Source organism: Heliconius melpomene, chromosome 6 (assembly GCF_056956725.1).
Source record: "Heliconius melpomene rosina isolate 202511_hmr_F chromosome 6, ASM5695672v1, whole genome shotgun sequence".
Taxonomy (NCBI): Eukaryota; Metazoa; Arthropoda; class Insecta; order Lepidoptera; family Nymphalidae; genus Heliconius; species Heliconius melpomene.
The window spans coordinates 6,189,890-6,202,469 of record NC_140394.1 but is presented as its reverse complement, the minus strand read 5'-3'; the positions used below and the strand labels follow the sequence as shown (position 1 = coordinate 6,202,469).

Below are 12,580 nucleotides of genomic sequence, written 5' to 3'. Positions count from 1 at the left end.
CCGCCTTCGCTCCCACTGGCCTATCGTAATATAAATCTATTAAATATGAATGGATATTAAACACAACTAACATGTGACGGCAATACATGTAATGTTGATATTAATTATGATTTAATGGTAACGTATATTCTCGAGGCAATGTGTGGCGTTGAGTTACGCTACTCAACACAGAATGCCTCCAGAATTTGTCGAAAAATTGGGAACAGAGTGGTTTAACACTGTTCCCTTTGGCTACCTTGCTGTGTGCGGGATACAGCGTAAAGCTAAAAAAAAATCTTTTTAACTTCTCTACATTTTTTTTTCCTTTTTTACATAGTATTTAGCGTTAATGACACTTTTACGAATTGCACCTCGTGTGATTTCCATGCGTGCAACGTTAGATGCAGAGAGAAATCCTCATAATATTGAAATCATCAATTTCACCTCATAGTAATAGCAAACCGGCTCTATTGTTTACGTGAAAGTAATTGGGCTTCAGTTATACAATTTTAATCGATATGAATAAGAATATTAAAAAAAATGAAAGAATATTAAAAAAAATTAAAGACAGCTTTTTTGAGTGTATATTTATTTGTCTTTTTACGTTGTTTCATAAAACCGGTTGGTCCAGTTTAAACCTTTTTAACTGTAATAAAGTTAATTTTATTTAACTAATCCGTTATTTCAATATGTTATGTCAATACTACTAGCTGCAAGAGCTCTGTATGCCATGAAATCACAAATAACGATAACTTAAAGGTAGATATAATAACTTATAGATTAAGTTAACACATTCATAAACTAATGATTTTATTAAAATTCTTTCTAAGGAATGTTATTGAGGAAAACTTTTTTTAGAGTCAGTGACAATTCTATGCACAGACATACCTACATATGTTGGGTGGCTCAAATATACAACGACCTTGTATCGTCCGTGAGTAATATAAAATTAAAAACAAAATGGCGTGGGCCTGTATTCTAAGATTTCGTTGCACAGATTTAGCAGTAGATGGATTTTTATTTGTATTTACTTATCTTAAGCCCAATATGATTTTTATATTTTTTGTAAACATTAAAAACAGTATTAGATTTCAATTTAAAATTGACAAAATATTTTTTGTTCTTAAATTCGTTTGCAAAATTCTTATCGAAACTGTCTTAGCCGTCCTGAAATCAACGCGAACAAATAATAAATAGCTCAGTAATAGTTTTAAGAGCCTTAGTTTCTTGCAATTATTAATTAAATAAAGCAGGTAAACCTCTGAAGCTTGTTTTTCTTGGCTTTCTTTCCTGTTTCTTGCAAGTAGGACTAACTGTATTGCAATGGCATCTTTAAGTATTTTACGTAAGGTTAAAACAATGTAAATTTAATTAAAAACGAAGCAGAAAGATTTTATATGAAGAAAATAAAATTAAAATAGGTACCTACATAAAATATTTTGTTGCTTAAAAAATGTTTTATATGTTGGTGTTTATATACAATTACAGAATAACCTAATCGTAAATACTATTTCATATTACCCATATATATGTTAATATTATAAAGAAGAAAGAGTTGCATTTTTTGAAATACTACCACCAATGAATATTTCAACACTATTTGGATATTTTTATAAGGATATTTTATTTTATAAGGATATTTTTTATAACCTTGGAGCTCTAGGTTAATATGAAGTTCGATATATATTACTATAATAGGATGTTCAATGGGCCTATTCATCATCTTGCATCATCATACTATTAATTAGACTTCTCTCTTATCCCTATCTCTTTACTTAGCGTTCTCTTAAGACACAAATGTACATATTATAATAATGTACCTCACGTATTCAGGGCGCTTCAATAAACAATATTTGGGACAGTTTGCCCCTAAATTGGATGTTATGGTAATGCAGAAAGTTATAACAAATGAATACACATACTGGACATGTGGGTAAATATGTTTCTATGCTAAAGTATGAATTCTAATAATTAAAATAATCAGTAAAGTTTGTGAGGCCAGTCGGCCAGAGGTGTGACTGTACACACAAGTGATTGTGGGTTCGATTCTCACTCGAGGAGATTATATATTTAATATTATAACTTCCTCTGGTCAACACGCAATGCCTCCGGAATTCTGTGAAAACTAGAGAATGGAAGTAGAGAAGGGAGAGAGAGAACAGAGTGTCTTAACCAGGTTCCCACGTTCCCTCTGCCTATCCTGCTATGTGCGTGATACAGCGTGAAGGTAAAAACTATATTAAATTTGTAGTAGTTTAGAGGATACTCAAATAATATGACAGCAGATATTTTTTATATATACGAATAAATCTTAAGTTACATATGAAACTTGAGCATTATTGAACAAATATATGGTTAAATTTGTAATTAAAGTTACGATATTAGTTATTAATTATATGTCGCATTTTTGGTACTCCAAGAAGACCTTATTTAGATATGCATATTCTTTATTCCTTATATTTTTTTAACATTCTTTATTGTATATACTAACTAACACATAGCTCCTATAAAGTTACAGCAAACCAGACAACAAATATAGTATCAATATATAGAAATAGCTATAGATAGTCAACTGGTCTGTTCCGTTATTTCTACAAATCGGCACGCATGCGAACATATTTTCAATGCACTTTGCCATATACACACAAATGTAGCTTGTCACGACAGGTGATATTTCCATAACGCACTCTTAAACATACGATATTTGGAAGTTATTTTAATAGCGTGGCTGTGTAGACGCTTAGCTCAGATTTTTTTATATTATGAATACGATTTAAAATAAAGTTTATTTTTATTATTATTATTTTAGCTTCACGCAGTATCCCGCACACGGCAGGGTAGCCAGAGGGAACCTAATGTTAAGACACTCAGTTCCCCACTTTCTGCCTGCTGTGTGAGGGATACAGCGTGAAGCTATAAAAAAAATAATAGAAATGCTAAAACCTTTTGAATTTTATATTTTTCGTTACGAATATATATATATTTAAGCACCTCTCGTACCACCATTTTGTAGAGTAGGGGAAGAGATCTAGTTATTGGTTATGATCAATCGTAGAAATATCTCCAAAATATAAAATTGCCATAAACAGAAAATTGTGTTTAATAAATTATTTCTTATTTTTTTGAAATTACAAAGTAGTAAAAAAAATAAAAAATGAAGACCTAACAATATTATAAATGCCATTATCGGCTTTATATTATATTGAAGACCATTTGATAAATTATATTCTTGATGTCATTACAAATAGTGATGTAGAGTCGTAATTGTTAATTTTAATGAAGCTATGACCTTGTAATATATATATATATGTTCGGAGAGAGGTAGCTTAATCAAGGTGACAAACTAGAAAACAATGCATGTGGGCAACACATACTTTACTATGGCGTACCTACTAAAGGCCGTTGCGTTTTTGTGTTGACGTTTCAATATTGAAACGCGTTTCTTAATAAATTAACTTTTGTTAGCAATAATTTAACTTTTGTTGTTATTAAGAGTAATGTTTATTAAGATTATTTGTTTTATAAAAAAATAATCGACTGTTTAGTTTAGACGCTATCGATACCATTGCTAAATGAAACAAAAAGTTTAAATCATCAGGATTGCTATAAAATAAGATGTCGCAGATAAAACTCGTGCGTCGTTCATTTTTAATCATATTTAGGTCAGCAGTGACACCATGTTTTTTATTCCTAATTTTGTGCCTCAAGTCAGGCAGGCAACGCCGCGCAGGAACTTCTCTGAATAGCATTCAATTATATGCACCTACAATATCACTTTACTTTCCGATCATATATCCAATTCCAACATACAGAGTTGGTTTTACTGAAGTTATATAGTAGGTAGCGCTTACGTACACTAAATCATAGTTTTACAATAATTCCATAAAAATAAATGATGAATTATCCAAAGATCAAGACACAAATATAATTGAAAGAAATAAAAATATGGTTTATATCAATTAAGTTAAAAATCTAAGATAGATTTAAGTTTTCAAATGAAGACAAAAATAAGAATTAATAATAATTGACTGTAATAATCAATGAGACATAGTGATTATTACCTATTATATTTAAGTGTAATGGGGTTACATCATATTATTCTTACGTCGTAGATAATTCATCGTAGTAGTTAATTATAAATATATATGCGACTACATAGAGTACCTAATACATAAATCAGATATCTTATTGCAATTATTAATGCAGTTCTTTTATCTTTCTGCATTATTGATTGAATTTAGTCAGTCAAATGAAGATGAAAATAAGAATTAACAATATTAATAATGTTCTGGTTGCCATTTTAATACAAAAATGGCAACCAGAACATTTAGCAATTGCTTAATCGTCAATATCGTTGCAACAACCCAATATTTAATAGTCATGTTAAAGAAAAGCGTGTAGCGTGACGCTACATGTTGACCAGTGTAATCCTATCATGGCTTGATAATTATATATCTTACATATTGAATGGGTTGAAACTTTATTTTTCAATCGTCCATCTATTTTTCAATATTGCTTTAGAAATATATTATTAATAGAAAACGAATAGGTAACACAGATATTATTATGTAGTTCAAGTTCCGTCCTTTAATTCCCCCTCTTAAACAATAATTTATTAAAATTATGATATGACCTTGACAAAAAAAATAGTAAAGAAATTATTTATATGAATTATGTTTTTATTTGAAGGAAATAAAGTCTAGATGAAGTCATTGTGCGTGACGGAAGACGTAATATAGTAAAAACTACTGATCGTTCTACATCACTACAATTTAGTTATCAACCATTGTCCACGTTCTTCACACTATGTTAGCACACTCAATGTCATAAAAATATCTTTAAGTATTTTTCATGAAAATTTATGAAAAAAGGCCAGAAGGTGGAGCAGAGGCACAAGCGTTTTACTGTAACCGCGACAGGTTATGAGTTCAATTTCCAATTGAGGAAATGAAATATTATGGTGGCAAAACGCGGCGTTAAGTTACGCCACTCAACACACAATGCTTCTAGAATTCAGCGGAAAGTGGGGGGCGGAGTATACGATGCGGCTCTCTTTGCCTACTTTGCTACACGCGGGAATATAGCTGGAAGCGGAAAAAAAAGAATATATTTAAGTAAAAAAAGCGAAATTACATGAATATTTATCATGAAGCTGCATTATAATAATTTTAAAATTATCAATTTTAAATGCACAATTTAAACAATTAAAATTAGAAGAGTTTAGAGAAAATAGGTACATTTATTCAGTATAAAATATAAAAAATACAATTAAGAGATTCAATTTAAATAATAAACTTTATTTTCACGTCATATTGTTACTATTGTTATTGCATATACTCGTACATACATACTTGCGTAGATTTGTACCCGTAATACGTTTTCGCTTTCGTTTTATTCGTTTCGTTGTAATATTTTTTTAAGTGAATAAAGAACTTTAAAAAGGCCAGTAGAGACCAGTCGTAAGGCTTAGGCTTAGCCTAAGGGTTATAGGTCGATCGATGATATAGAGGAGATCCCCACTTGAGGAATTAAATTAATTTTAATTTCTTCGCTGTGGTGTTGACGCAAACCGCTTCCGCTCCGTTCCGCCACTCAACACAATATCTAGATTTCGGCGTAAAATTAGTAATGCAAACCTAAGTTCCCTTTGCCTATCCTGCTGTATGCGGGATACAACGGGAAGGTAAAAAAAAAACCTTGAAAAACATGCGCAGCTAACACTAGCTGGCCACTTTAGCTGCAGGAATTTAATGATTTTCTCTAATTAATAAACATTTTACACTGTCACGTCATTAATCAAGTCTTGTATTTACTAATACAGTGAATACTAATATATTTGCTATTTACATACTTCTAATTTCAAATTAACCTTGAATTACTTGCTTTTTGTCACCTCTTATTCATATAATGGGAAGTATTGTGACCTAGATCGTACTTTTTATATTTGCTTATGCAGTTATTGCAAGTTACTTGTCCTAGATATTAAGTCCAAGTTACCTTACTGCTAATATTACGTTGAGTAAGAATTGTAACATCCTGTCTTAAAGTGCAAATAGCTGTGTGACATATAATATTGTAATTAGGCGAGTGCCTATTCGAGTAAGAATATTGCAATTATGACATAATGTAGTTTACTGGTATTGGTACCTAGGATAATCTATTTTTAATTTAAAAAACATATTTATTATATAAAATGAATTTTCTGATAGATAATTGTATATGTTAAGTATATAATCATTCCCATAAGTGGGAATCGAACGCACAACTTACAGATACTGCGTCGTTGACAACATAAGTATAAATACTCATATAATACTATCGTTTACACGTTTCTTTTTTTCAGCTTCACGCAGCATCCCACTTGTAGAAGAGTAGACAGAGAGAACTTAGTGTTTAAACACACCGCCCTTCATATAAAGTTTGATCTTTGTTTATGCAAATGTATGTAAATGTAGATATAGTATTTGTTGTAAAGTATGCATGAAAATGATACACATATCTACATTTTATTTAAATTTATTTCAAAATATTGTAATGAAATCTTGTAGGTACTTGTAGGTACTGCTTGAGGCAATGTCCCAATGCAAGCACAGCCTTGAAAAATAAATTATATCAAGGAAAATATTAATAAACGCAGTAGCCCTGTAATTAAATAATTGTCGCGCCGCCATGTTGCAGTGAAAAATGCTACAAATATTTTAGTCACTTGCTTTTTTACTTATTATATTGGTTTTGGTTTGTTTTTGTGCCTTATACATAAAAAAAGATAGAGCATGCTCGAAGATTATCTTAGTTAAAGAATGGAACGAAGAATTGAGTATAGGAGATACATATTATATTCGATAACATTCGATTATTTCTGTCTTGGAAGATACTCGTAAATGCGGTAGATGCATTACTTAGTATTAATTAAAATAAAAATAGATAATAAATAATATAAGTAACATACAATTTCCACAGCTTTTATTTTTTAAAAAAAAATATTTTTATTTACACGAGAAATGAAGAAATGAAACTGTAAATTTAAAAAAATCTTTCATTTCCTCGAGTGGGGAACCCACAACCAGTCGCGTTTACGGTCCCACACTTGTGCCGCTGCGCCACGACTGGCCTCAGCAGTCAGCACTATAGCATAATATAATATTTAAATGGAACTAATCGTTAATAAAACATGTCGGGGTATCCACGTGATGTATTTTAATTATGTGCATAATTCAATCTACAATTACAAAATACTGGGCTAAGAGTTTCTTACAAACAATAATTATAGTGTGCTATAAGGTTATATTCGTAGTGTTGTTATTAAAGTTAATGGGTCTGTGACATAGGACATTAAAATATTTTATATTTAAAAAATATAGAGTTTATTATATATGTCTTGATGATCTCAATATAGGCCTTAAGGATCGCTTTGGATATCAATGCTCATCAGATAAGATACAAAATATAACGTCAACAACCAAAAGAGACAAGGCACTATTTTATTTGGTACTTTTATACAAATCTAATTAAATATATCATAAATTAATTAATGCCAAGAAAAGTATTAGAAATGCATATTTTTTTATTATATTAATATTATGTTGACTCTACGTACAGTTATTTACTAGTCAATTGTTAAATGGTCTTATTTAAATAACTCCTTTGAGATTTATAAAGTTCTGGCCAAGATTTACTGAGATTTGTTTGACAATTATAATTATAAAACTATTCTTGTAAACACTGGTTATTAGCAATTGGCTCGCGAGTCACGACATATAATCATTGTTTTTATTTAAATTCTTGTATAAACGTCGCTTACCAAGACATTCAAAACGCTTGGAAAAACATAGCAATACCATTAAAATTATTTTATAAATTGTCCTTAATATAACTAAAAAAATTGTGCACACTCATTATTATTTGATGGAAACTTCATTGAATACCAGCTTACAGAAGAATCTCCCCATTCTACTTCTGCAAATTCCACATAAGGTTGCTTCTGGTAATTGACTGACAGAATAGACGGCACAGGTCATTCAAGAAAATTGTATGCATTTTATAAAAATTACAAAGAACTACGGTATAAGGCATTGTTAGAGGGCATGGGAAAACTTTTTAAATAGAGTTCACTTTTATGGGAACGTAAACTTGTCGTATGTAAGTTCCAACTACATTCTACATATGAACTTGTTTAATGAAAAACATTTATATTAACCATATTTTCTTGCATTTATACTCGTAGTATTTTTTCCTAATATGATTTAAATATTATTAACGTAAGCGATGTTCCTGTATTAAGCCAATATTTTCATTTACAATGTTTTAAGCCTATATCATTTAGTTGTAGAAAATTATTTAAAAGCAATTTTACTATAAATAACATAATGATATTATTAACACTTGCAAAGAAATCTATAAATGTTACTTAAAATGACATACTTTAACAAGTACAAGAGCAGACAGTAGTCGCACTGTGAAACTGTTAAGTATATGTAAGTAATGATACAGGTACGAGTATATAGGTACATATATATAGTCGTACAACGTACATACTTATTGCAACATGCGAAGACCAATTCAGGTTAACAGATGCTCTCCGGTCTATTCAGGTTAACGTGGTTCCGTTAATTGGTCTCTAAATGCGAATATCCATTAGATTGATCAAACGTTTTGTGCTACATACTAAAATGTCAGTGGACAAGGATTGAACAAAACTAATATCTTTCACAAAGTTCTTTTTCAACGATACAATCTGTATTCCAATCTAGAAAACAATAGAATATAAAATCTATTCTAATTATATCATTTTTTATTAATAAATTATTTTGTAATAACGAATTCAAAGAAATGCAATAAAAAAATAACTACGCTACACTTTTAAATCTAAACAGAAAGTAGCTGATAACACTGAATGTACGTATTTGTTTACTCGTATAGCTAATATGGGCAATTGATGCTTATTTCTAAGATTAAATAGTCGTATAATTAATTAAAAAAATATGTGAAGAATAGTTAATGAACTACGAAATAATACGTAAAATTCCTTATATTTTTATCTTATAAAAGCCTCACAGAATCACTATTTATTTTTTGTAAAAAAAAAACCTGTGCGAAAAAACCAGAGTCAAATTTAAAACATTCTAAAATTTTTATCAGGTTCCAATTAAATATATACATATATATAGGTGGCACGATATAATATTAATATCAAATTTGTATATCTCGTTTTTTAAAGCACAATCAGTTTATGGTGTAGGCATACTGTAGGTTGTTTATATTCTACACAGCCAGTTGAACGTGCAGAACAGTTCGTTGTAGACGCGTTACACCGCTGAACAGAAGACCGCGACCTTTGAAGGATAGTTCTTTTATATTTCGATATAAAAAATGTGCCTATAAATATTTAGTGCTTTTTAAAATAACGAAATCATGTAAATGTATAGAAAACTAGTTTAGCTATAAATATCGTTCTCAGATAACATCCTGATGACGTATATTTGTTCAGTGAAATTAAAGTGATAGGATGCAGTGTAGATAATATTATATTTCTTTGGTTTGCGGTCGCTATCCACATCAAGAAAGGTAGTTTTTTTTGTATAATTTCTAAAACTTTCGTAAACTGTGATTTTTTTGTATAATATTGTATGTAAGTATATCTCGTAATTATGACATGATAATTTATTACGTGAGTGTATGTAGACAATGCTAGGGGAACTCTTTCGCAAAGGTCAGAGTAACAAGTAATCCGGAACGAATATGTGCATCCATAAAAAATTTAAAACTTGTTTAGACATAGGTGTGTGTGTGCAATGAATGTAATAATCATTTGATATTTAAGATATTTTAATAATCTTAAGTGGAGTTGAGATGTTGATTTATTTAAACATTTTGAATATCTAGAAAGATTAGTACAAAAAATCTATTTTCCAAATAATTTTAAACTTAAGATTTTACGAATAATATTTTCTTTTTTTATTTTAATTATGAAATATAATTCAGTGCAAATTCTCTCATGTTGTTAATATCTTGTTATAAAAATATACGAAACACCAATTATATTGCTAGAGCCGTATATTTTTATTTGTAAAATTATATTTATACGTTTATAATTTGCTTTGGTTCAGTGCGTGTTTTCATTTAATGGATATTTTATAAAACTTACCTCATGCAGAATTTGCTATTAAATACCCAAAATTTTATTTTCAGATAGCACAAATGATACAATGCAGGCCGCTAGAGATTCAAGCAGACAAAAGAGGAGTACGAAAAGAAGAAACTCTAGAAAGAAATCGTTATCACCATCAGATCTAAAATGTGTTCGTGGGGACACGAAAAGCGAGAACAAATTGAACGGTAAAAGATCATTATCTGAGGGGTCAGTGAAAGTGAAACACAAAAAGAGTAATATACAGAGGACTTTGACCTACCCCATTTCGTGTGCCGATTTCGAAGATGTTTCCGTTGATGAAGACAAAGCTTTTAAGAGTAAAGGTGAGCTCGGGCCGCCTGAGAGTGACGAATCTAACTTACCACCGACGAGCAGCGATAGAGATACTGAAGACGATATACGGATTATGAGTAAACCAGTGCCGCAAAGACCAAGATGGGATTCAGGCAGCGAGATGGATTCATTGGTTACTATAGCAGTCAAGAAAGCATCGGCTCGACGACGACGAACGCCCGCTAACCTTGGTAAGTTGCTTTGTTTCATACATTTGCATTAAAATAGCACTCTGGCTCTACCTATAGAATAGGACATTGTAAGCGCATTCAAAGCGCTCAGACGTCATATTACATTTTTGTAGTTTATATTTATCTAATAACACTCGCCCTTACTAAACAAGTTTTCAGTGTGGACCTGATTGACGAGAATATAAATTTAGAATATAATTGCCGGTGGACTTATTAAATAAATATAGGGCTCCCCTGTAAAATTTCAAAACTGTATGAATATATTTTTATACTGGAAGCTTTGTATCATTATTCTAAGCTGCAGCCTAAGTAAAGAAAATAGTAAATGATAGTAAAATATGTAAGTGCGTAATAATAAAAGGTAATTGGTTAGTTTTAATAACTATATTAATTTGAAAATGAACATCTGCCTTATAAATTGACAACGTAATGCTTAAATTCTTTAGAACCGCAATCATAAATTATAATGAGTTCCTATGTAACTTAAAATATTCACCGACAAACTTAGACGATCCTTCGCAGAATAAAAAAGAACAATTCCTTTATATTTTACCAAAGATATCAGTAGATATATACAATTGCATATTAAGAATCGTTTTATTATAAAAAAGAATTATAATATTAGTGAGCCTTTGCTTATTACTTCTCTGAACAAAATTAATAAGAATTGTTGATGATCGTGATTTTGTTAGGCGTTATTACACATGTAATTTGAACTTATATTAAGAATCGTCTGATATACTGTAATTAATATCCACGAAATACATTTAATTTTCTAATTCATACAAATATATAAATATATATATTAAACTACGAATAACCTTTGAATTCACAAAAAACACTGTGTAGGATTTTTTACTGAATATAAGTATAGGTCAGAACTCAAATAAATTATGTTTACACAACATTTTCTATACTGTAGTACTGTAACAGTACAGCGGTATTGACTCAGGTGAATATTTTGAACAATGAAATAAATTGAATTGAAATTTATATACAAAAAGAATCTATTTTCATCTTACCTAGTAAAGCATGTAAACTATGATCGAATGACAATTTAATGATAATACTACTAAGGAAAGAAGTAATTTCAAGTTTGTATTAAGTTGCTCAAACATTGTAAGACTATTCTTATTTGTATCGTAAATATTTCATTATATGTAGTAATTTTTAAATTATATAATTATACGTTACTCTTCATAATATTTATTGTATTTATACATTTATTATGTTTAGGTATAAAAATCACATAAAATTTAACTCAAGCAGCGCCATCTATTCTCAATATTGGTAACTATTGACAATAGTTTAATAGAATGCATTTCAAGGTGTTTTAAACTAACAACAGATGGCGCATATAAACTTATTGCATACAAACTTATTGGAATATTTCTTATTTCGTATATTATAGTTATATAATAGTTTTCTGTAAATATATATTTAAATATAAATTTACGTAATATTTATATATTCATTCTATTATTATTATTATAAATTATTTAATTATCACTGTTTATAACCTTGTGTCCTACAGCCATTAGATAATGTTTATTATTGACATTCAAAGATATTGTGTCGGCGTTCTTTTGTTTTTGAATAATAATAATATGGTGTTGAGGTCTTATTGCTATCTATTATAGATTCTATTCCAGGTATGGGAAAAGTTTAAAATTAAAATGTACGTGATTTACTTTTTTAAAGATATAAACGACGATGTCGATTATAATAAGTGACAAAGGCTTTATATATAAGTTGATTATATACCTATGGTAAGTAAAATATAGAAAACACATTACTATTTTGATGCAAACGAAGTTGGTTAATTATTTATTATTATTTTTTTATTATCAAATTAAAGATACTTAAGATCATTTAATAATGTACTTAGAAAAATTTGTGATTCAATCAATAATTATAATTTAAAATT

General features: G+C 29.5%; 1 protein-coding gene across 2 annotated transcripts in view; it reads left to right on the top strand.

Annotated features, from left to right (window-relative positions):
• The window catches only part of btsz (bitesize), a 61,286-nt gene that overhangs the window by 5,200 nt on the left and 43,506 nt on the right, over window positions 1-12,580 (top strand). The window contains exons 1-2 of one of the 2 annotated variants that reach the window (XM_085187036.1): window positions 9,280-9,543; window positions 10,168-10,653. In XM_085187036.1, the coding sequence (XP_085043162.1) occupies window positions 10,185-10,653 (469 nt within the window). In that variant the 5' untranslated portion in view covers window positions 9,280-9,543; window positions 10,168-10,184. Of the gene's footprint in view, window positions 1-9,279; window positions 9,544-10,167; window positions 10,654-12,580 lie in introns of those variants that run through there. The other variant, XM_085187035.1, reaches the window with a different exon arrangement.